Consider the following 26,752-nt stretch of genomic DNA (forward strand, 5'->3'; position numbering starts at 1 on the left):
TATGACTCAGATACTTCAAGATAGACTTAGATATGATTTCTGGTTTGCCCAAAATAATTTGGTGCATTAGCAAACTCGAAGAAACCATAAGTCCATAAGGCAAGTAAACACAATAGAGCCAAGTACTACCCAATACGAGAAATCGTATAATGAGGAGAAGTTGTTGCCGCTTAGATTGCATCAGGTGATGACCTATAAATCTTTTCACTAAGGTCCTTAAGGCAAGAGCTTTTGATGGGCATGTTGAAGGGTTGGGAATCAGATATATGGCAGTAGAAATGGCAGCTTAGTCTTTTAGTATAAGTGGGAGATTGTTAGGAGGTATACTAAAAGCCTAGCTTTTGGTATAAACATTTATCTAGAAATAAGAATCACATTGGTCAAATGTCTACATTTATGATAAATGTAGTTGTTCAATTAATTTATATTGTAGATAACATGGTGTGTGGTGTCGCACACAGAGGATCATGTTATCAGTACCTTATAAATTATAAACAGTAGCTCACAACCAAGATGGAAAGAAACGAACCATTGGAAGGTCGTAGTGTAATTAGGTATTAGTTTATCTTAAATATATAATTACACTAGTACACTTAGAGTGTATTGAGTAGGACCATTAGAGGTCGTTTCTTTTATACTGACTTTATAAAGAAACAAAGATCTCAGTTATTATGGAAGTGTGTGCTCTTAATCCTAATATAATAACAAGCACATATATTTGATATTTATTTCTTTAATTTATCAATGGGTGAGATTTAGTTCAATAAATCAATAAGCCCGATAAGTTGGGAAATGATATTACTTATAGTGTGTGTTGTTGATTATAGAAGGAAACTGTGTCCTAGTGATCTAGGTTGATAATGTCCCCAAGAGGAGCTCATAAGGATTGTCATGTTAAACCCTGCAGGTGGACTTAGTCCGACATGACGATAAGGTTGAGTGGTACTACTCTTGGACTAAGATATTAATTAAGTGAGTTGTCAGTAACTCATTTAATTAGTGGGCATTCGACATCTTAAACACAGGGAGACTAACACACTCATAATAAAAAGGAGCCCAAAATATAATTTGGGATTGGTGCGGTAGTTCAATAATAGTTCTTTAGTGGAATGAATTATTATTGATGGAATTAAGTTGTGTGTTTGGGGCGAACACGGGAAGCTTAATTTCATCAGGAGACCAAAACCAATTCCTCCTTTCGATCCCTATCGTAGCCTCTTGTGTTGGTTGCTACTCGGAAGACCTAGAGGTTCCACTGTACAAAAATTTTGTATAAAGGTCTGAACCTTTTCCTAGTTACCATGTGTTCTTTTAAATTAAATTTTGGATCACCTGCAGAACTTAACACGTTTGATCCAAAACTTAATCTATTTGTTTTTTTAGGTTTTGACTTGGATCTCCTGCGGAACTTAACACGTTTGATCCAAATCACCTAAGTTATTAATTCCATTAAATATTAATTTCCAAAATTGGTTCCCAGTACTGACGTGGTGAGACACATGGCCTTCTTGGATATGGGAGCAACCACCACCGACTAGACAAAACCTTTTAAGGAAAGCTAATATTTAATTTCCTAAAATAACTTTAGGTCAACCGAAAAGAACAATCAAATCACAAGGAAAAGAAAAACAAAAGAACACTATATCGAAAACAAATTCGAAACACTAGAATCGTATGCCTCTTGTATTTAGTATTATTTCCAAAAATAACTAGTATGATGCGGAAAGAAAAATTACTAGTTATACCTTTTAAAAAGACCTCTTGATCTTCTACCGTATTCCTCTTCTAACCTCGGACGTTGTGTGGGCAACGATCTTCCGAGATGAGAACCACCTTTCCACCTTCCTTCTTTCTTCTAGATTTCGGCCACAATAAACTCCTCCAAGGATGAAGAATTTCGGCCACCATCAATGCTTCAAGGGATGCTAGAGACGAAGCTTGCTTTCTCTCCTTCTTCTCCTTCCTTGATCCGGCCACAAACAAAAGCTCCACCAAGAGATGAGTTTCGGCCAACAAGAGGAGAGGAGAGAAATAGGGCCGGCAACCAAAACCAAAGAGGAGAGGAAGGAAAAGAATAAAGGTTTTTCACATGAAGGCTCCTCTACCTCCTCTTTTATAATCCTTGGTTTTGGCAAATAAGGAAACTTTAATAAAAAAACTTCCTTAATTCCTTTGTCATGAAAAAGAAAATTTAATTAATTAAAATTAAATTCCTCTTCTTAATCAACATGGCCGGCCACACAACAAATCTCCAATCAAAGGAAATTTAATTCAATCAAGAATTAAAACCTTTCTAATTTGTTTCCGGAAATTTATAAAAATTTCTCCAATAATTTAATCCCTTCATGATTGGTTTATAAAAAGGAAATTTAATAAATTAAAATCTTTCTTTTAAACATATGGATAAAAAGAAAATTATCTCTAAAAATTAAAATCTCTTTTAATCTACAAATAAGGAAAGATATCAAATCTTTTCTTAATCTTTTGTAGAAACTAATAAAAGAGAATTATTAATTTTTTAAACTTTCTTTTAAATCATGAACATGGTTAAAAAGGAAAGTTTTTACCAAAATTAAAATCAACCTTTTAATCTACAAATAAGGAAAGAGATTTAGCTCTTCTCTTAATCTTTTGTAGAATCTTATAAAAGGAAAGATTTAAATTTTTAAACTCTCTTTTAAAACATGTTATTCACATAAGAAAATTTTTAAAAATAAAAATCCTTTTATTTTAATTTGGGCTGGCCACACCAAGCTTGAACCCAAGCTAGGGCCGGCCACCTTGAAGCACCCATAAACCATACATTGGCCGGCCTTAGCTTGGTCTTCAAGCTAGCTTGGCCGACCCCTATAGGATGGGTAAGAAGGTGGGTATAGGTGGGTACAGTACTCTATAATTAAGAGGCTACGATAGGGACCGAGAGGAGGAATTGGTTTTGGTCTCCCGATAAAATTAAGCATCCCGTGTTCGCCCCGAACACACAACTTAATTTTATCAATAATAATTCATTCCACTAGAGAACTATTATTGAACTACCGCACCAATCCCAAATTACATTTTGGGCTCCTTCTTATTATGAGTGTGTTAGTCTCTCTGTGTTTAAGATAACAAACGTCCACTAATTAAGTAAGTTACTGACAACTCAATTAATATCTAGCTCCAAGAGTAGTACCACTCAACTTCATCGTCATGTCGGACTAAGTCCACTTGCAGGGTTTAACATGACAATCCTTATGAGCTCCTCTCTGGGACATTCTCAACCTAGATCACTACGACACAGTTTCCTTCTATAATCAACAGCACACACTATAAGTGATATCATTTCCCAACTTATCGGGCTTATTGATTCATCGAACTAAATCTCACCCATTGATAAATTAAAGAAATAAATATCAAATATATGTGCTTGTTATTATATTAGGATTAAGAGCACACACTTCCATAATAACTGAGGTATTTGTTTCTTCATAAATTCAGTATAAAAAGAACGACCTCAAATGGTCCTACTCAATACACTCTAAGTATACTAGTGTAATTATATAGTTAAGATAAACTAATACCTAATTACACTACGACCTTCCAATGGTTTGTTCCTTTCCATCTTGGTCGTGAGCTACTGTTTATAATTTATAAGGAACCGATAACATGATCTTCTGTGTGTGACACCACACACCATGTTATCTACAATATAAATTAATTGAGCAACTACATTTATCATAAATGTAGACATTTGACCAATGTGATTCTTATTTCTAGATAAATGTTTATACCAAAAGCTAGGCTTTTAGTATACATCCTAACAATCTCCCACTTATACTAAAAGACTAAGCAGCCATATCTGCTACCATACATCTGATTCCCAACCCTTCAACATGCCCATCAAAAGCTCTTGCCTTAAGGACCTTAGTGAAAGGATCTATAGGTCATCACCTGATGCAATCTAGGTGGCAACAACTTCTCCTCGTTTATACGATTTCTCGTATTGGGTGGTACTTGTGCTCTATTGTGTTTACTTGCCTTATAGACTTATGGTTTCTTCGAGTTTGCTACTGCACCAATATTATTACAATAAATTGTAATAATCTTTGGACAAACTAGAAATCATATCTAAGTCTATCTTGAGGTTATTGAGTCATTCAGCTTTTATGGCTACCTCAGAGGCTTGCCATATACTAAGCTTCTATGGTGGAGTCCAGAAAAAACACCTATGCTTATCACTCTTCCATAGTTATGACTTTACCTCCTAAAGTAAACACAAAACCCCAAGGTTGACTTATTATTGTCCCTATCCGATTGGAAGTCAAAATTCGTGCAACCCACAGGGACCAAATTAACTGCCTTGTAAGCTAGCATATAATCTCTAGTGCCTCTAAGGTACTTTAATATATGTTTTACTGCAGTTCACTGTCCTTGTCTAGGGTTACTTTGATATCTGTTAACTATGCCCTTGGCAAAATAGATTTCTGATCTCGTGCATAGCATACATTAGGCTTCCGACAGCCGAAGCATAAAGAACTGCCTTTATTTCCTTTATCTCCTTTGATGTCTACAGAGACCTATCTTTAGATAAAGTTATTCCATGCTAAAAAGGTAAGAAACCTTTCTTGGAGTTTTGCATGCTTAAAACGAGCAAGGATTTTTCCGATGTATGAAGCTTGGGATAAGTAAAATATTCTTTTCTTGCGATCCCTTATTACTTTGATCTTAAGAATATATACATTCTCCCAAGTCCTTTATATCGAATTGTTTGGACAACCATACCCTTACTTCTGACAACATTTTGATATTGTTTCCAACTACCAAAAATGTTATCTACGTATAGTACAAGAAATACCACCACGTTTCCATCACACCTTTTGTATACACAAGACTTATCCGGTTACTAAATAAATCCATAGGTTTGGATTACTTTGATAAACCGGATGTTCCAAGACCTTGAAGCTTTGCCTCAGTCCATAGACTGATTGAGCTTGCACTCAAGATGCTCTTAGCCCTTTGCAATGAATCCTTCTGGTTGCTTTATATGGATGCTTTCTTCAAGACTTCCATTAAAGAATGCTGTCTTGACATCCACTTGCCAAATAGATAAAAGAATCCGGATAGACTTAAGCATGGCTACCAGTGAAAAAGTTTCCTTTTTCATCAAGCCTTGCTTTGAAAGTTTCTACCTTCCTATCTATCCCTCTTTTCCTATTATAGACCTTTTTACACCCAAAGGCTTTTACACCATTTGGTGGTTCTACAAGATTCCAGATTTTATTAGAATACATATATTCTAATTCTATTATTCATTACTTTTTGCCAAGATGCTGCATCTTTATCTTGGAGTGCTTTGTCATATGTCCGGAGATTAGGTTCATGTCTTCCAGGGATCGAGTCCAAAAACTCTCCCAAAACATGAATCTTTTTAGGTTGCCTAACAACCCTCTCACTACGACGAGGCACTTTCTGCAATTGTGTATCATTTGTGATACGTGTTGCAGTTTCCTTGTGATATTTCATCTTGTACAGTTGGTACTAGATTAGACATGTCCTTTATTATTTCCTTAAGAACAAATGTACTTATGGGCACGTGGTTTATTATATAGTCTTTTTCTAAAAATCGGTCATAGATGCTAACAATGACCTTCTGATTTTTAAGACTATAAACCTATTTTCTTTTCTCTAAGATAACTCACAAACAAGTGAATTCCTGTCCAACTTATCATTGTCTCTCTTCAGCATATGTGCTGGACTACCCGAATCCGAATATGCTTCAAAATAGGCTTACGCCTATTCAGCAATTCTATATGAGTAGAGAGTTCTGACTTTGGAAGGTACTATGTTCACTTCCGTTTCTAGAGTATATCCTTAAAATGAATTTGGTAATTTTCTAAATAGCACATCATCAATCTACTTATTTCCATAAGAGTCCTATACCTTCCTTTTTCTACACCATTCTGTTGGGGTATACCAGGTGTAGTTATTTGGGATTGAATCCCTACTTCTGATAAGTGACTCCTAAATTCTCCCAAAAAGGTACTTGCCACTACGATCTTACCATAGTGACTTTTACTTTAACATTTCTCCGCATCAGCCTTGTACTCTTTGAACTAATCAAAGTACTTAGTCTTGCGGTACATTAAGTAAATTTATTTGTATCTTGAATAGTTGTCTATAAAATAGACAAAATATTCAATACTACCTCTTGTCTGGATAGTCATAGGATCACACAAATCAGAATGAACCAATTTCAACATATCTTTGACTCCATACCCCTTAGACTTAAAAGCTTTTTGGTTATTTTTCCTTCCAAGTAAGACTCGCAGGTTGGAAAGATTTCCACTACTAATGAACCCAAAAGTTCATCAGCTACCAATGAATCCTACTCAAGTTAATATAACCTAGCCTTAGATGCCAAAGATATAATTGGTTCATTTCCGAAGGTTTTTTCTCTTAAAGTTAGAAGATGTGTTACTAATTTCCATTTGTTGCATCATGAGAGTTATTGGATTTATAAATTGCCAACCAACGTACTAGAACAGATAACTTCCCTCTTTTTCTTAATAACAACTTTGTTATTAAAAGAGATAGAATATCAAGTTCTTTGAATAGTTTAGAAACTGAAAACTAGTTATTTCTAAACTTGGTGCGTAAAGACAATTACTCAAAAATCCATGTTTTATTCTTATCAAAAGATAAACATCTCCCACTGCAACAACTACCATTTTTACAGTAGTGCCTATGTGGACGGTGTTTTAATTTTCATTTAGTTGCCAGGTTTCCTAGAACCCTGCAATGAATTGCGGACATGATTAATTGCATCTGTATCTACACTCCAGGTTCTGGTAGATAACACCACTAAACATGTTTCAACTAATGAATTAAATACACCTTTATTGTTCTTAATTCTAAGAAGACGGTCTACCTTAATGTCCAAGTCCTATTTCCAATCATTACAATTGGGACTACTAAGTCTTTTCTATAGTATGACTACTAGGAAATTGATAAACATTTTAAATCCTAAGAATCACAAAAATATTTGGTCAAGATCAACTCCTTAAAATCCCCATGAATTTTGTATGCCACGATAGTGTGAACGTATACAAAATCGAAGAGGAGATTTTATTCATTAATTTTATTATCTCGTTAACTTTACTTTATGACGAATAAAATTAATAGTTGATCTGTCTTTGATCAAATATTTGGTCAAAACTTTTTGAATTTAAAATAACATTGATTCCTCAAACAATATTATTTAAATTCACCAACACCTCAAACACCGTGAATTTTGCATGCCACGATAGTGTGGACGTATAAAAAATTAACCATTTGTAAGAGGAGGGGTTTACCCATTAATTACCTTGTCAATAAATCTTTATGACAAATAAAATTACCTCAAACACCGTGAATTTTGTATGCCACGATAGTGTGGACGTATACAAAATCAAATATTCGTAAGAGGGGTTTTTAATTTTATTATCTTGTCAACCTATTTATTTGACAAATTAATAGTTGGTTTTCTTCGGTCACACAAATAATAGCAGTGACTCCGATGGGAAGGATACTATTAGACGTGCCTAAGTGTATACCATTACTTGACACTAAGTCCATTAATAAGATTATGCCCTTTCCGATGGGGAAGATCACATGCTCTTAATTAACTTCCTATAGTCATCCAAAATGGAAGTTTAATCTAGTGATCTGCAAACAAGCTCATCCGATATGGAGGAAGGCACTCAGAGCCAACGCGCAAACTTGTTACATCACTTATAAACCAGTAATGGAGACCGTGAAATTTATTTAAAATAAATCCCTCTCCCACTTAGTTATTTAAAGTGAGGAATTTTGACTATGCTAGTCTACCTAACATGCATACTAACAAACACACACAACACAGCATAAAAAGCAATAAATAGAAAAACTAATTTTCAACTATTATGGATTTTATCTATTGCTGTCCTCCGTGTGTCGCCAACCCTAGCTGCTGCCATCTTTGGCCACCGCCACCGGGTCTAGCTTGTTGCTCCTTGTTCCGCTGCGCCTCTGGTCCTCTAAAAAGTTCCACGCCTTGCAAGATTCGATCCGCGACATAAATAGAATTTTACATTTTTCGATCCTATATTCCTCGAAGGAATGTACATGTAAACTAGATCAAAAAATAAAATCCTAATAAAACTAAATACATCTCCTGCTGTATTTTATAATACAATCATGCACACACAATAAATGCCCTTGACATGTCCAAGGGTCCAATCACACACATAATAACTATAAGTCATAATAGTTGGATCCTGCATCCACAAAGTTAGCGCATCCTACTATTATCCTTCCTAAATTATGTATGACATGTGCATAATTAAACTAATACCAAATACACAGAGGCAAAACCCTAGCTCTGATACCAATTGTTGGTTGCTACTCAGAAGACCTAAAGGTTCCACTGTACAAAAATTTTGTACAAAGGTCTGAACCTTTTCTTAGCTACCATGTGTTCTTTTAAATTAAATTTTGGATCACCTGCGGAACTTAACACATTTGATCCAAAACTTAATCTATTTGTTCTTTTAGGTTTTGACTTGGATCTCCTGCGGAACTTAACACGTTTGATCCAAATCACCTAAGTTATTAATTCCATTAAATATTAATTTCCAAAATTGGTTCCCAGTACTGACGTGGCGAGGCACATGGCCTTCTTGGATATGGGAGCAGCCACCACCGACTAGACAAAACCTTTTAAGGAAAGTTAATATTTAATTTCCTAAAATAACTTTAGGTCAACCGAAAAGAACAATCAAATCACAAGGAAAAGAAAAACAAAAGAACATACGTAAGTTGTAGGTAAGAATCGATAGAAGCTGTAGATTGCTGATAGGGACAAGAGATGACAAATAAGAGATGCATAGTCCAAAGATCGATGTCATATGAGGATGTGTAAGCTGACGGGAGACTAGATAGGTGTAGGCAAAGATTGAAAAGAGTGGCGCCGACAGAGATCAATGCGAGCGAAGGCTGAAGATCAAAGGGAGTAATGTCGGACTAGCAGAGATCAATACGATCATGCGAGAGGAGCAAGGATCTTTAGAGTTTAGAGTTTAAATATTATTATTATTATTATTATTATTAATAAGATGAGTTAAGGATAGAGATGCTATTCCCATATGTGTCCCAATTTAAATACGGGGATTTAAAAAATCTCTGAACCTATCCATATTTTGAGTTTTCTTTCACAGGTCCTGAAGAGGTAGAAAAAACTACCATCCCTATCCTAATTACAGTGCGCTATATGATCCGACCGTCCCTCTTCGAGACTAATTGGATGGCTGAGATGCCTGAATATATATTACATTGGTTATTCTTAGGCAGCGGGCCGGAGCCGCTAGCATGGACCCTCTTCGTATGTAAAGTGCATCAACCTACACACGCCATTTTATTCCCGTTACTTACCGGTTGCCGTACCTCGCTCAGTTCGGCTTCCAATCAGCTGCTCTTCCTCCTCGTCGCCGCTTCCGCAAGTGATTGTCTCGCCCTCCGCTCCTCCGATGGCAGGTTTGCGATCTATCAGTCTCTTCTAGCATCTCAGTTCCGATCGTTGTCGAATTTTCCCTGGTTGAATTGATGCCTCTGGTTGTACCTAAATTGCCCTCTGGTCGACCTGTTTATCCATGGAAGCCTCCTTCCGGATGGACGCTGATTTGTGAGCAGTATTTACAAAAATTGGACGGCGAATTCTATCTGATGCTTCAGAGTGCTGTTACGTTATCGTCGTGCTGTTTCTCTTAGATTCGCCGCCCTTCCGCATTTAATAATAGAAGTGACGGATTTAGCCGTTCTGCGCGTTCAGCAATTAGCAAACAATTTAGAATGATGTGCGAGCATAGTTCACTAGGTCAAATCCTGGAGGCGCCCCTTTATTTATCTTCCAGAAATCAAGCTTCCAGAATTTAGGTCGTTAGTGATACTGAGTCATCAATATGGGAGTTGTATATGTCATGCCTATAAACTGCCCAACTTATTTATTTATTTATGTTTTAGTTTCCAGTTGAAGAATAGGCTGGTATTGTGGAATCAAAAGTTAAGAATAATGTGACAGAACTGTCAAAAAGTTTATTTTCAAATGGATCAAACAATTTTTTAGCAAGCCAGAATTGCTACTGCAATTAGGCACCCTCAACTGTGCCAGGATACTGCCAATGCCACTCCCCAAGTTGGTCCTCATGACTGTTGGTATCACATGGAACCCAAGATAGTCGTGCAACAATCTCTTTTGGCACCTATAAAGACGAAAAATCACCATGCATCAAAAATACAAGTCCAAAATAAAATTTAATATTTACAACCACATTCATTAAATAACACAACAAAGAATCCATTAAGTAAAAAACTAAAATTACATAGATATTTCCAAGGTTCAAAATCTCGAGCTGCATCACAATTATGAATTTTGACTAGAATGATACTATTTCGGTACCATGACGGCGTTTTGACATTAGGCGCCGATGGAAAATTGGAGGGGAAGGAGCAAAGAGATTAAAAGAAGAAGAAGAAGAAGAAGAAGAAGAAGAAGAGAATACAACTATATATCTAAGTTCTGACTTTGTGCACCATTTGGAATGGTGTACTTTTGATACCATATTGTAGAAACACAGGTTAAAAATAATAAAAATTGTTTCAGTTCATCTTGACATATTTTGTAGCATGTCAAGGGGTGTTGAATATAAGTCTGACATGATCCTAAAATTGAGAGCATACTTAATACACAGACTGTGCTTCCCATAGAAGTACCCAGACTCCCATATCTATTATGCTCATTGGAAGGGAATTCCTTATATAGATGATTCTTATACTACCAAAAATGAACATTGGCAAATTATTGCTGAGATGTTTGATGCTATGCAACAAGTGCTAGAATCATCTTTTCTAGAGGCACCTCCTAATCATCCACTTTGTACCTATGCTTGGTGTTGTAAAGTCTGATTTGGACTATTTCATCTCCTTATTTGATAGGGTTGAGTTTTCATGGTGAGGGCTCTTTTTGGTGGGAGTGAATGATGCAAAATATGAATTTGTTTTATTTGAAGTTTTAATTGGAAGGATTCATTTTGGTAAGTTCTTCTATTTAGGACGATAATTTGTTTTAAGGGAGAGTTTTAAGATTGTTTTCGTTTTTATTTTCTAATTTGTTTTAGTTAAGGTCTTGAAAAAGTCTAATTCTCCCATGTTTATCATATTTTAATTTAATGAAAATTCCTATTCTCAATGATCTCTATGAGACTTGTGTTGCGTCAAACCTACCGATATATGCTGTGATTCATCAGAACAATGCCAAATTAGCTGCTACAAGAGGAAGAAAAGACTCACTTGCTATTGTGATGACAATCTTGTTGACTCAAGGGCTACTGAAAATAAAGAACAATGGGGAAACAACATATTAAAGTTACAATACATAAATACAAGCTATTGCCCTGGAAAACCTTTTCTGTTCGATCAAATTGCTGGGCTTTGATTATAATTGTTGTTTGAGTGTGCAAGAAAGGAGATGAAAAAAAAAATGAATATAGTTAAACTTAATTGATTCAAATCCATACATATCACACAAGTTAGTTGCTTATTGTTTACAAGGATCAAGGTATATGGAAGCAAGCAACGAGCTTACTACCAAAGAAATATGTAAACAACAGCAGTCATTTACAAGTTAAGATATGTAAACTAGATATCATACCTATAATGCATAGTCTTTTGCTTCACCAACTTAGTAATTTTTTACCAATTTAATTTTAGCTCCATATGATGATTGGCAGACATTCTACGCTTGAATTCTTTCTATTTTCATTTCATCTAGATTCTTTCTTGCTGTTCGGATGTTATTAGCTAGCAGTATAATTGTTCTGGTTTTTCTGCATGCAAATATAATTAACAAATCAATTGCCTTTTACAGTTCTAGAATCTTTTTTCTAGTTCATTTTGTTTCCTCTTGATTCTTAGAAATTTGTGAATATTCTAGTGATAGAGTTATTGAGGGTCACTTTAATCTGTTATCTCCTTAATAGATTCTCCAATACTTACGTCAGTTGCTCAGTTGCACTGTGAACTCTTCACGTTTTTTTATTGTTCTTCAAAATCTATGTATTCATTTTGGTCTGTTTGGTACTGGCTTGTACCTGTACTATTCCACAAGGATAACAGATTTGACTTCCAAGTAGAAATTGCTATCTGTAGTGGATTTAAACTTATTTATAGAACTCTATTAGTGTTGTAACTTCTATATGCTTCAAGTTTCATTATACCTGACCACCTGTCTAGTGACTGCTAGAAATTTTTTGGATATGTGACTGAGGTTTTCCCTAGGTGATGTAGCATCCAAGTTGGAAATACATTTAATGCTTGAACATAATAAAATAGAATTTAACTAACATGCTAGAGATGAATCTTAGCCCCTTGAGATGCTACAATACCCATAATAATTTCATGGTTGAATCCTCTATCATCTAGCATGTCTTTGTATGGGAAAGTGAAATAGTAAGAATAGGTAGAGGTTAAGATATCTTTTTCCTTGTTGTGTGTTTTTTCAGTCTGTTACTCATCTAGTTTCCATGACAGTTAATTTGTACGTCGCAAAACATCCCATGTTGGCTTTGGTTTCAGTGGAAGTTTGACTTTTAAAATATTCTTCTATCTACTAAGAGCAGTAGGGCGTTAGGTTCTGCTTGATAACTCACCTACATTCCAACATCTGTTTAAAAATTGTTAGAACATGAGAAAACTTCACTCCTAGATAGTGAAAGACTGAAAGTCCACTAGGTAAAACATCAAATAAGTTATAAAAAGATCAAACTGATGCAATTTTAGATTTTATGAAAATTTACTTTAACTTTCCCTTTCATCATTTTTTAGGCAACATTGTCTTCAGTAAGTTTGTTAGTTAAAAGAAAAAACAGATCCAGATTTATCCATTTATTTATTTTTGATCTAGCCGCATAATATAGCTAATTTCTTGGATCCTAAATATAATTGTATTAACTTGAAATCTGTTTGGACTAATTTACTTTGAAGTCATATGTTAAAAGTAACCTAACAAACTTTTCTACTATTTGAAATTCATGGGAATCTAACTCTACATCTTTAACAAGCCTATTTTTCATTCATGAATATTAACGTTACTTGTCTAGTCGAGGTTTAAATTATAGATCTAATAGATTTTCCAATTTGGTGCAGTAACGTCAGGGAAGCCTATGTACAAATTGTTTCTGGCACAACACTGCCAACAAACTTGGCAGTCGAACACCACAAATCTGTGTGTATCTTTTGGTCTTGGTACACGCAGAACATATCCTTTGCCAGGGTTGAAGTTAGAATGGACTGGCATGTCATCCATCCATTCACATTTTTTACCAACACCAGACACCAGTGTGAGGAAACGAATAAGTATTTCATGCAATGGTCTGCTTCAGACTCCCACTATTTAGAGTCGTTACAAGTATATGATGTGATTCTGAGGAGACTGTACAAATATGCATCTTGTTTGCATAGTCTGATAGAGCTATATTTCAGCATACCATTTTTGGTCCTTGCTAATATAGTTTGTAAATGCTCATCATTTTGGTTTCCTGTTTCAATTTTGTAGGAGTTTGTTTTCAACTTTTCATATTTATTATCATGATTGTCTTGTTATGAATTTTGGTCTCTTGTAATTAGATGCCTATGTATTTTCTTACAGCGGCTCAAGGTACAAGTGCTGTTTCATCTCATGAGAAGGTTGATTTTCTCAAGCTTCAAAATGGAAGGTGCAAATTTGATTTAATTTATCTTGCTACATCATGGCCTCAGGCCTAAGGATAATACACACAAGTGTGCTAATTAATTTGTTTAATTGAATTTCATATTCTGTTCACGCCATAAGTTTATTGTTACAACTGTTCCTGGGATACCATATGAGTTTCAAATTCCATGCTTTCAATGTTGACACATATTGCCATTCTCCAAAGAGATGTAGTTCTTCATGCTTCTCTCTTAAAAATATGGTTGGGGTCTTCTTATCTTGTGGATACAGACAGCTGTAAGAGTGTCAAGGATAATACACACAAGTGTGCTAATTAATTTGTTTAATTGAATTTCATATTCTGTTCACGCCATAAGTTTATTGTTACAACTGTTCCTGGGATACCATATGAGTTTCAAATTCCATGCTTTCAATGTTGACACATATTGCCATTCTCCAAAGAGATGTAGTTCTTCATGCTTCTCTCTTAAAAATATGGTTGGGGTCTTCTTATCTTGTGGATACAGACAGCTGTAAGAGTGTCAAGGAAAAGCAATCCATGCTGCACTGATAGAGATTTTCAGCATGCTTGTGTACATTGAACAAATAGTAGTATTCAATCAAGTGATTATGATCCAAACCTAGCGATTAGGAAGACATGTATTGTCTTTTGCACAATCTCTTTTGTGCTTTTTGGCTGCATCTTGTTTTACTACACTGCTTTTCTCATATTATTACGTGGCTCATGATAGCTCATTCATGGATTCCATTTAGAGTGTTATGCTTTAGGTGTTTTATACAACTCTAGCACTAAGACTAAAAGACATGGCATTGGTAGGATATCCTAGACACTAATGGTAATGATCTTAATTCGTGCACCCAACACCTTATGAACACATGAAGTATTTCTTTACAGATGGATTTTTGCTGTTGTTATCTGTTTAACCAAAAATTGGCTGAGATGTGACATGATCCTGCCATAATAGTTCTTGAACTATGCACTGTTCTAGTGAGTTTTTGAGAGTGCTCAGTGGCATCTATTTTAATGCTGCAATTTTGAAAATTTGGATATTCTGTGAATTGTTTTAGTGTATGTTTTCTTGTGGTTTTTTACCTTTTGTTTGTCACTAGACTCGTAGCTATTCGAGGAGAACATAGAAATGTTTTATGCTTGAACTGAAATGCCTCAAAAGTTATTGGGAAATCATTTTTTCTTTTGTCAATAGTACCTAGGCACCTCAGGAATGATTCTATCCCTTTTGTTTGATTAAAAGGAAGGTTCTTTTAACCTCAATGAGGATCTGGGGTTCAGACTGTCCATTACTCTCGGACTTCTCTTTAACTCTGACTGACTATCTGACGCACTCTCTAGATTAGTTATAAGTACTAACTCCTTGGCTTCAAACTTTTTATGAGTTCCTGATTACATAATTGTGCTGCACTTTGTACTTGTAAATTATTTTCTTTTTCCCTCGGTTCTTTGTTTATATGATATTAGTTTCTAATTTGAACAATTCTGCTAACATGAACAGATGATTTTGTTATTTCATTGTGCAGCGATATCCGAGGTGTTGCTGTTACTGATGTTGAGGGTGAGCCGGTGAATCTAACTGAACCGGTTTCAGAAGCTATAGGTGCTGCTTTTGCTGCATGGTTGTTGGAAAGGAAGAAACCAAATGAATCAAGACGATTGAGAGTCTCCATTGGTCATGATTCACGAATATCTGCTCAGAAAATGCAGGTCTGGTTGGACATGATATTAGTTCTTGATTTTTAAATGAGCTTTTCTGCATTACCTAAGATGTTTTCTATAATGACTGTCAAAAAACAAATTTGCTGGTCTTAGTTCAGTTCTAGTGAAAACAGTTGAAGCTGAGAAATTTTTATACCACTCTCAATCAAAATCTAGCAGGGTTTTGATATTTCTTTTAAGTTCTATTTTAACATCATAATAAATCAATAGTAAACAGCAATTGTTTCTAAGTTTAAACTTTATTTTATAAATTTTGGTGATCTTTGAGCTTAATATCTGATCATTTTAGAGTTGGTAACCTCAGGATGCAATTTCTCGTGGACTTGCTGATGCTGGTGTAGACGTCATCCAATATGGGTAAGTTAGAGCTTAGAGCTTATGTCCAACGAGAGAGTGGCCTATTTCAGTTAGATACTCCATTCCACAGACTCTGAAGTCTTTCTGGTGGTTTTTATTCTCATCAATCCAGTCATATGCTAGATTAGTTCAAATTTTGCTATCTATCATTTTATCTTTACTTGATGAACTTGTCAAAGTGTATGACCTTTCCTAAGCATGGTTCACTAGAATTGCCTTTAAAATCACCAAATGATCTTTCTTTATATCTCTCCTATGCACTTGTGTTGATTTGCCTGCATCAGAAATAATTGGATAAGCCTTGAAGCTTGAGTGGTCAACAATAGCCTCACAATGTTTGTTGACAAGTTGCATCTAATACTTGGTCCATTGCAGTTGAGAATGAATCATATGTCTGTTCCTCATGCAGATTGGCATCTACACCAGCAATGTTCAACAGCACACTTACAGAAGATGAAAGTTATCTCTGTCCAGTTGATGGGTCCATAATGATAACAGGTAAATCTCAAAAATACACAACTATTATGCTCCCAAGATTGTGCCATGTGATTTTGAGACGAGTAGCTTAAGGGTGTTTTAAAACTTTACTATCTGTGGTCAGAACTTTCTGATGGCATTATTAAATGCTTCTATTATAAAGTGACTATAAGTGCTACATGGTGGATGGTGGCTGATGGGCAGGCAGTGATGTACAATCAATTTTACTATACTAGATTCTCAACTATTTCTAAGCAATTTCTACTTTACTATATTCCCAGTATTCAGATTGCCTTCCCTCAAAAAAAGAAGTATTTCTAGGAAATTTGTGTCATTTTTAAAATGGAATAATATGATTTTTGTTCTCAATCTTGATGGTAAGATTGAAAGCATAAGTTTAATATGTTCATGCTTACAGTTTTGTTCATTTTCCAATATTCGATGCCATTCTGTTTATTCAATATCTATTAACTAATAGTGATATCCTAAGAGGTTATTGTTCCATACAGCAAGTCATCTTCCCTATAATCGCAATGGCTTCAAATTTTTCACTAATGCTGGCGGACTTGGAAAAGCTGACATTAAAGACATTTTGGTTCGTTCTGCCATTTTATATGAGAAGTTCTCAGTTGCTGGCGTGAAGGAATCAATTCAAACTGCTATTAGCAATGTGAAAAGGGTAGATTACATGTCTGTTTATACTTCAGATCTGGTAGCTGCAGTTCGTAAGGCTGTGGGAAACAAGGGTGAGCCATTTATCTGTGTTACTATTTTTTTTTGAATAAGTAAAAAATTGTATAGCATGAACCAAGAGTACAAGAGCTAGTCCTTAGGAGTTACTCGTGTCTGACAAAGTATCTGATTAAAGTAAACTCCCAATGACCGGTATACATGAAGTTGTACACTCCTGAAAATCCTCTCAATGTCTAACCGCCCTTCACCAAAGAGACTAGAGTTTCTAGTTCGTCATACATAATAAATAACATATGACAAGGCTAAATAATGAGCCTTTGTAAACACGCTACTCCCATAGTAGTGTCTAGCGAAGACTCATTGCTCTTCAATAGGTGGACATCTCCGATGTCATAAGCAACCAATTTCTAATCCTCCTCCATAATCAAGCAATAGAGGGATATCCAAAGAATAGATGCTCTCTGTCTCTAGCACGTCCACATACAGTGCAGCGTCGATCCTCCAAGTAATCCTGTCTGTCCCTCGGTGGGAAGATGCCTCTGTGCTAGCATCCAAAAGATAACTACATGACTAGACTATATCTTCCATACTATTCGGGTCCATGGCTTCTTTGTACTAGGATACCTAAGGAAGTTATATGCCCGAGCCCTAGGTTTGTAAAATCGAGATCCATATCTAGATCGTAGGATCATATCCTACGATCTGGAAGTAAGAAATCGATCCGGATCGATCGAGAATTGGTTTTGAAGCGAAATCGAAATGGAATCGTTGAAATCGTACTGTATCAAATAGAATTGGCGCGATCTTAACGTTACTAACTATTCGGCATCGGAATCTAGCATCCGGCAGACAGCGAGTCAGCGACAATAGAGGTGACGCGAGGAGGCGCGCTAGTGGCTTGCGGGGGGGTGTTGGGGACGAAGTGGAGAAGCCGTCAGTCGAGAGCAGCGGCGATGCGCGACCGTGTGCATATATATATATATATATATATATATATATATATATATATATATATATTTATTTATTTATTTATTTATTTATTTATTTTAAAATTTAAAAATTATAAATAAATTATATATATTTTCAACCTATTATTACCATTAATATATTATTATTATTTTAAATTTAATTTATTTTAAAAGAAATTTTAATTGAATATCAAATTGATTTAGTGTTCATTGATCAATTTGATCATCCTATCAAATACTAAATTAAATTCAAAGGGTTTTTGATAGGATCATACGATTATAGGATATGATCTCAACCGATCTGATTCTGACTCCAAATCGATTCTGTGTAGGATCACCATCCTATAAACTATGCCCGAGCCATCCCCCAACTTGAGTAAACCAATCTGCTAACCTCTGCCAACCGCCTCCGGGATCCAACAACTGATAATATAAGACCCCGTAGCTACAGCAATCACTTAATCAGAGGTGAATCTAAGTGGGATGACTCCCACGTCCATCCATATGTTAGCTTGCCGTAAATATGATGAACCCATTTGATCCAAAGGGTGTCCTCCTTTTCCTATATCTGCCAAAGGACCTTAGCTCAGAGGGCTAGGTTCCAAGCTCGCAAGTCACGAAATGTCATGCCACCTTCATCCTTAGGTCTGCACATATCCACCCATGACAGTGGAGGATGCTTAGATGTCCACATGAAAGACTGGTAGATGTTGTAAATGCAATCAATGACACCCTAGGGTATTGGCAAAATGGGCAACCAAAAACACTTCACTCCCTGCAATACGGAAGTGATGAGTTGTGCCTTGCCAGTATAGGATAGCGTCCGTTGTGGTCAAGCGTTGATCATTTGAATCAAAGATTCAAGTAGGGGGTTGTAATCATAAATCTAAATACGCGTAGCAGCTAGCGAAATTCCCAAATATCATAAAGGCATAGAACCCTCTTGAAAACCAGTAATGGAAAGAAGTTTTCTGCCGGTTATGTCATCAACTCCAGCTAGATAAATGTTCAACTTAAGTCTATTCACTTAAAGTTGTTGTTGCCCCAAACCCTTGTATACAAGAAGACAATATAACCGAATCTATATCACCTCTGCAAAAGAGAAGTAGATCATCTACGTAAGCTAGGTGTACTAATCTGAGGTGAGCAGATTAAGGGTGGAAATTGAAACCCTATCTTAGTGTACTTTGTTGTATCCGTCTCCCAAATACCTTAACACAGATACCAAATAAATAGGGCAATAGTGGTCCCTTGACGTAGTCCTCTAGCCCCTCTGAAATTGTCCAAAATTCTCGCTATTGATGATTGGTAGTCACATACTCCATAATCTATGAAATAAACTGCTCATGAAAATGCAGTCCAATAAGAGCCTCATGCAAAAGATTCCAATGCACTGAATCAAACGCCTGCTGGAGATCAATCTTCATAATGCATCTGGGAGAGATATGCTTCCTGTTATATTTTCGAAATAGCTCTTGTACTAAGTGAATGTTATATGTAATGAGCCGACCTTGCACAAAAGCTGCCTGAGACTGATGAAGGACGCTATCCAATTTATCAGCAATACGCCCAGCCAAAAGCTTAGAAATCACCTTGTAGAATACCAGATAGTATGAGATAGTCCGAGAATCTGTCAGCTTACTAGCATGTGCTGATTTTGGAACAAGAGCTATCAAAGTATGATTCCATTTTCTTAACAATTTGCCACTATTGAAGAACTCCATGACTGCTAAAATAAAATCTGCCCCTACGGTGTCCCAAGTTTACATGAAAAATTTAGATCCATATCCATCCGAGCCCGGCGCCCGTTGATCACCGATGTGAAAGAGCATCGTCTTGATCTCGTCTGCTGTTGGAATACGGAATAGCTGAGCATGATGATCTACTGAAATATGTCGGCCAAACTGTGTACACGTGTGGGAAAGCTGTCCGGTCAGTAGCAGTACCTAGATGACCTTGAAAGTGGGCTGTGAATCCTTGTACAACCTCCTTAAATGACGTCGTAAGAGTGCCATCAAGTGTCTCCACAACTTTGATTTTGTTTTGCTTGTTATTCCTCTTAACAAGAGCATGTAAGATGGAGGATTTGCGGTCAACTTGTTTGAAATACCCCAGCTTTGCTCGCTGCATACAAAAACTGTGTTCTGTGGCATTAAGACGAGTTGCGGCATGCTGTAATTCTTTGTGCCATGGTGCCATTTGTTAGTCCAGCTTCCTGTGCTTCTTCCAGACGTTGACGAGCAGCAGCCGCTCTTGCTGAGATGTGCTGGAAATGCATAGTATTCAACTCCTTCAAACCACTTTTCAGCAACTTCAAAATTTGCTCAAGGTGGATTTGCCTGGTGCCATGTTGAACTTGTTGCTTATATGCTGACCATTTAGAAGCTACCAAGTGCGAAAAAGTATCATGTGTAGCCCACATGTTAAAGAACTTGAAGGGCTTAAGAACACGAATGCCTTCATCCAAAATAGAAACCAAACAGGCTGAATGATCTAAAAGGCATCCAGGTGGGGTGAACTCTGCAACTTCGTAACTTAGCTTCTAACCAATGTTTGTTGATAAGAGCACGATCCAACTTACTACATATGTGACCATTTGTCCATGTGCATCTGCATCCCGTATAAGGTAGATTATACTAATTTAGAGTTATCATTGTCATGATTCAATCTCTTTATTTGTTGCTATGAACTCTAATCATAATGCTTCCGGATATGTTCAGTCATGTACCTATTGTCTTCATATTGCAAACATGCAAGGATTTGGTAGTTCTAATTTTATTCCTGTAAAGTCTACTAACTATTCCTGTAAAGTCTACTAACTTTTATGTTCTTTTCCATCTTCTTCCTTGCAACCAAATAATACATTGCCTTAAGAAAGAAAAAAACTTGATGGTTTTCAAGTTTGGCGCATCCCTCTCTTGTTTCAAGTTTCATGTGCACTAAAGTTGTTTTTCTGTTATTTCCAGAGAAGCCTTTGGAGGGATTTCACATTGTTGTTGATGCAGGGAATGGCGCTGGTGGCTTTTTTGCTGTAATCTCACCCCTTCAAATAGAAATCATGCACATATAAATATTTCCAGAACCCTTCACTATTGATATCCTGTCCCTCTTGGGACTATGACTTGTTTATTCATTCTTATTCTATTAACTCGTGGTAGTGTTTTTTCAGGGAAAAGTGCTTGAACCTTTAGGCGCTATTACTACTGGTAGCCAGTTCTTGGAGCCTGATGGTAGCATTCATGTGTACTTGTTAAAAAATAGCTTCATGTGAAGAAAACCTGTTGCACTTGTTCCATTATCCTACCTTTATTTTGACACCAGGTTACTTCCCAAATCATATTCCCAACCCTGAAGACAAAAATGCTATGAAAGCAATAACCAAGGCAGTTGCTGAGAATAAGGCAGACTTGGGTATCATATTTGATACAGATGTTGACAGGTGGCATTGATTCATAAATGAACGTGAAAGTATGCATCCAAATTAGTCTCTTATGGCATATTTGTTTTCAGGTCTGCTGCTGTAGACTCAAATGGGCGGGAGTTTAACCGGAATCGACTGATTGCTTTGCTGTCTGCAATAGTTCTCAAGGAAGTAAGATGGAGAAGATGAAAAACATCTTTCATATCTTTGAAGCTTGATTTGTATGTTTATTTTCGTCATTTTTTTTTAATTGTAGCATCCAGGGACTACTATAGTAACAGACAGTGTTACCTCAGATGGCTTAACAACCTTCATTGAGAAGAAACTTGGTAATGACTTTTGTACATGCTTTTACTCCAGAAGCATTTTGAGTAACATTGTTCTTGTTGCTTGTAGGTGGAAAACATCACAGGTTCAAGCGAGGCTACAAAAATGTAATTGATGAGGCAATTCGCTTGGTAAAGTTCCAACAAGCATGATTCTTGCATCTGATAGACTAAATTTCGTGGTCTTTTCTCATATTATCTACATGATAAAAATAATTGTATTGAACTAGAATTTTGTAGGTTTACTGTACTTAAGCTTTAGAATTTAAGGTCACTGAAATTGAGTGTATAGAGGTGCATCAAATACTACTTCAGTCTCCTACAGAGTATTCTTGTTACCTTCTGATTTCAATTTCTTTTTGCACAATTTTCTTGATCCACATTATGAAAAAAATGAAGGTCTTGATCTGATTTCTCTGTGAATTGCCATCTTAATGGATTGTTGTTTTTCAAATGCTTGGTTCATGTTGCTGAATCTGACACTGAAAGGAATCATTGCAGAATTCTGTTGGTGAAGAATCACATTTAGCGATCGAAACAAGTGGCCATGGAGCTTTAAAGGAGAATCACTGGCTTGACGATGGAGCATTCCTCATGGTAGGCATATGTATTATCTCTCTGTAACCCTTTGCCACACCTAAGAATATGATGGGAACAGTATCTCCATTGCTAATTACTAATCTGTAAAAGTTTCATTTACTTTTTGGTTGCAAAATCAAAAGTATGAGATAGTAATCTTCTGTTTATGATTCTTTAATCAATTATGGCAATCTTCTTGTGGTCAAATCATTGTTTCTGAAGGTTCATTATATGCACAATTTCTCCATGTGAGGATTATTCATTTAGTAGGAATCATGATTATAAAACTTGGGCCAGCATTCTTTTCTTCCTCATTTAGCTTCTTCCATCCATTATCTGACTTATATAATTTCATTTCCTTCCTATACATGCTACAGAATTCAATACAAGACGATAACAACAACAATCTTAATCATATATGAAAGTGTCAACTAGCTTAGTTGGTAAGGGTCTTGGAGGTCGTTGCTAATCTGGTTCAAAATCCACCTTTGCTCATGTGAGTGCTTGAGGGTTCTCATAGTTATCTTTTCTAAAAAAATAGTTGTCAAATAGTTTGCTGGTATGAAGTTAGCATAGTTATTATTTAGACTGCTGTCTTTGGCATACCATACTAGGCCACTATTAGGTGTAAATTTTAAAAAGCTTACCATGCCCCTAGGGCATAGCACAGACGGTGGACACATGGCATCTCTGGCGTAATGGCTAGAGGTCGATTCTCAGTAACTAACGATCTGGAGTTTACCCCACTATGTGTCCGGTGCCTATATACCTCCCTCCATATCCATGGGGTCGGCATTAGGGGAGCCGTTAATGTAGCGGATCTACATTTTTTTAAAAAGCTTACCATAGGGTAACTTTATTAGTGTGATAAGAATTTACGTCTTCTGCATCCTGTTCTCTTTTCCACCATGGTCCCAACCAATGCAAACACATCATGATCGAGAGCTCAAGGTCGAGTTCTTTAAATGGATTGGATCCTTTCTGTTTTAGCTGACTTAACTAGTCCTACTGAGAGATAACTAGTTCTGCTGAGAGAAACCTGTAGAAGCATCTGTTGAAGCTTATACCCAGCCTGATCAGCTAAATTACTTATGTCTAAAGAGTCTAAGACAAAGTATGTGAGTCAGAGTTCCAGTGTGCACCTAGATTGGTATAGCACCTAGATCTCAAGACATGATTAATTTGATGAAAAGGGACAATTTTGATACTTGTTTCTAGTTTTCTAATCTATCTCTCAAAGTTCTATACTGCATGCAGGTCAAGCTCTTAAACAAACTTGCTTCTGAGAAAGCTTCAGGTTCAAGTAGTGGTAGCAAAGTGTTGACTGATTTGGTTGAGGGTTTGGAAGAACCTTCTGTCGCAGCTGAATTAAGGTTGAAGATTGATCTGAACCATCCAGATCTTAGAGGGTATGTCTTTGCCAGATGATCTTTATGGGAGTCACTTAAAAATGTTTACTTACGTTCTTATTTTGAGCCCACCTGCTGCCATCCCCATCAATCTATTGTACCAAAGAAACTTATTATTATTGCCATATTTGATTTAGAGGGTCAATTAGGATGTTAGTTTTTTCGTTCTACTTTTCAATTTTAACTAGAGATAAGTAATCTGGTAGACAACACTTGACTGAGGAACATGATAATTATTGTTCGGAAAGTTACCTCATGATTTCTCTGTTCCATAATCAAGAGTGTAAAGTAGGCAAGACTAACAAGATCATGCATAGTAAAAGATGAATGATGCATATATTGAAGAGTTGAATTTAAGTTCTCTGGAAAGCATGGGGAACTATATCCTTTCAGTGGAAGCAATGTGAAATGAATGAATGGAAAACGATTAGGTTGTGATCTTTGATGAAAAGCTTTGTTCTCTTAACTAATTGTTGATTTCTGATTTCTTTTGACATTTTGATGTAGCAGATACATTAATAAGTTGATTTCCTCTATATTTCTGGTTCCAGATCATTCCATGATTATGGAGAAGCAGTTTTGAAGCATTTGGAGAATATAATAACTTTGGACCCAAACTTGAAGAAAGCACCTGTCAATTATGAAGGAGTACGTTACCCCTTTTTTGCCCAAGAAATTATTATGAGATGAGTTACTCTTTTTTATTGATTTTGGCATATTCAGTCAACTTTCTATGTGATGGTTCTAGCTTTTAATGGTCTACGGAAATGCATTGTGGATTCAGGAGGCACCTTGAATTTCTGTGGTTATGGACTTTGGCCATTTAGCTTAGGAAACATAACAAAATTAGTTGCATCTCTATGGTGTCCCTTGAAATATTATATTGAAGGGTGATTATTTATTTTTTTTTAAAAAAAAAAACGAGTGAACCTGAAGATTCAACTCAGGAATGCATTTCATGATAGAGCTGGCCAGTGTAAATCTCAAGACTGATTAGTTGACCTATATATTTGTTGTTATTGCTGAATTCTTAGAAGCTGACCTAGTTTCATATCAGGAGCTTGTTCTTCTTGTGGTTTTTCTTAAAAGCAGTTACCAACCTCTTGGTTGATTTCAGATCAGTCTTTAGAATACACCATTATCCTATTTTACTTATTTAGCTATTTACATTCCAATTTCTGAATTCGATTATCCTACTGTTCAAATACAAGTAAAATTCCTCTTGCAAATCAGATGGGGGACTTGTAATAATGTAAAATCTAACTGATGTTTTGTTCATGCTTATGGAACAGGTCAGAGTATCAGGACATGGTGGATGGTTTCTCCTAAGGCTGTCACTCCATGATCCAGTTCTCCCTCTCAACATTGAGGTTATTACATGCAGTCTATATCCAAAATATTTCACTTCATCCTCATAATTGAACCCCCCCCCCCTTTTTTTTCCTTTTTTCTGTAGGCACCTAGCAAGGAAGATGCTGTGAAGCTGGGGCTCGCAGTTCAAGCGGCTGTTAAAGAGTTCTTTGCTCTGGAAACATCAGCACTCGACAAGTTCGTGCAACAACAATGAAATATTGTCCAAACGATGCAGGGTTTGGCCTTAATTTTCTAGTGTATTGGTTTTCCTTATAGAGTCAGAATTGCCAATAATGTTTGAAGTGCAGAAATTAAAGGATACTACTTAAAAAACTCCTTTTCCACACGCCACTGATCCTATTGCCCGGAGTTGCTACTGTAGTTGATGAGCCAGACGATCAGTGGCGGTATCACTGCTTACAGCCTCTGCCGTCCTGTACTCTGGGTTCGTTGCTGTCTCTGTCATAATCGACGAGCAAATTTCTCACTAAATGGCAATCAAAGAAAGCAACTCCTTTTCATGTGTAATTTGGCAAGGTAATGATATAAATTGGGTGCATCACTGCATCATTTATTCTCTTAATACTTATTGCTTGGTTGCTGTAGTTGATATTATTTTATCAAGAATAATTTGAAATTTTAAAATGTGTTTGAATGAGAGTGCCAGTTAAATATTTATAGGGATGAAATAAGAGTTTTAATTTTAAGAATTTCTTTACATTTTTTATTCCGTGAGCAATTAGCAATTTTTTTTCATCAATCATTATTTTTTTTAATTATGATTGTCATAGAGCAAAATTTATAATTTTTTAAAATTAATATCAAATATTTAATTTTTTGAATCGTTTGAAGTTAATCTTCAATCGGTCTTATTCTATGAAAAGTTTTCACCGGTATCATCTATATTCTTTGATTTCCTTTGTAAGCATACATTGTGTTAGACCATCTCTAATCTTTAACATCGTATTTTATAGTTTTCACATCAAACATTATTTCAATTCCTATTTCATATCGTATTATACCAAAAAGAAATATTTTATTTTTTTATTCATATTATCCACCTACGTTTAAATTTATTAATATTTTTATATAGTAATTATTGTATTTAAAATTAATACTTCGATAATATTTGATAGGTTAACTTTTTTAAAATTCACCATCTAACTAATATATTAAAAAAATTAATAGTTTTAATTAATTAAATCTTTACAAATATATATAATAAAATTTAAATATGTTACTAAATATACTTAATCTAAATTTATAATAAATAATAATTACATTTAAATATTCTATAAATTTATAATAAATAATAATAACATTTAAATATTTTATAAATAAATATAAAGAAAATAATAATTACAAATTAATTATATTTAATTTTATTAATTATATAATAAATTTTAAAAAAAAAAAACTCGCTTCCAGGTGATATGGTGATGTAAATAGTGAAATACAAAGATATATCCTAAAATCTTACATGTTAATATCGGGACTGCAGATTAAGCAAACGAGGTCGAAATTTTTCAAAATTAGACAACACATAAAATCGTTGTTTAAGTTTGATTTTATTTATTTAAGTTAGCGTGGTTCGATCTTTCAACATATGAAAAAGAAATCGAAAATGATCGGAGCACTCGGTGCTATCCCCATTAAATTACTAACATTATTTAAAAGA

The 26,752-nt window shown here is 35.6% G+C and overlaps 1 protein-coding gene across 2 annotated transcripts; it reads left to right on the forward strand.

Annotated features, from left to right (window-relative positions):
- The first annotated feature begins 9,373 nt into the window (after nucleotides 1–9,373).
- Nucleotides 9,374–25,719, forward strand: LOC122007923 (phosphoglucomutase-like). Of its 2 annotated transcripts, XM_042563461.1 has the most exons (18): nucleotides 9,374–9,528; nucleotides 13,195–13,419; nucleotides 13,697–13,763; nucleotides 15,296–15,479; nucleotides 15,796–15,848; nucleotides 16,258–16,346; nucleotides 16,835–17,071; nucleotides 20,953–21,017; nucleotides 21,156–21,216; nucleotides 21,308–21,425; nucleotides 21,497–21,578; nucleotides 21,664–21,736; nucleotides 21,804–21,865; nucleotides 22,235–22,330; nucleotides 23,570–23,721; nucleotides 24,273–24,369; nucleotides 25,014–25,091; nucleotides 25,178–25,719. In XM_042563461.1, the coding sequence occupies exons 1-18, from the start codon at nucleotides 9,522–9,524 to the stop codon at nucleotides 25,286–25,288; spliced, it is 1,857 nt and encodes a 618-aa protein (XP_042419395.1). In that variant the 5' UTR covers nucleotides 9,374–9,521; the 3' UTR covers nucleotides 25,289–25,719. The 2 variants fall into 2 exon arrangements, with proteins under 2 accessions (XP_042419395.1, XP_042419396.1); XM_042563462.1 differs by lacking the exon at nucleotides 13,195–13,419.
- Nucleotides 25,720–26,752: the final 1,033 nt, after the last annotated feature.

Source organism: Zingiber officinale, chromosome 8A (assembly GCF_018446385.1).
Source record: "Zingiber officinale cultivar Zhangliang chromosome 8A, Zo_v1.1, whole genome shotgun sequence".
Classification (NCBI taxonomy): Eukaryota; Viridiplantae; Streptophyta; class Magnoliopsida; order Zingiberales; family Zingiberaceae; genus Zingiber; species Zingiber officinale.

Coding starts and splice junctions, on each gene's coding strand:
- LOC122007923 (XM_042563461.1), top strand. Junction 23,722..24,272: donor AACCATCCAGATCTTAGAGG/GTATGTCTTTGC, acceptor TTCTGGTTCCAG/ATCATTCCATGATTATGGAG. Junction 25,092..25,177: donor TTCTCCCTCTCAACATTGAG/GTTATTACATGC, acceptor TTTTTTCTGTAG/GCACCTAGCAAGGAAGATGC.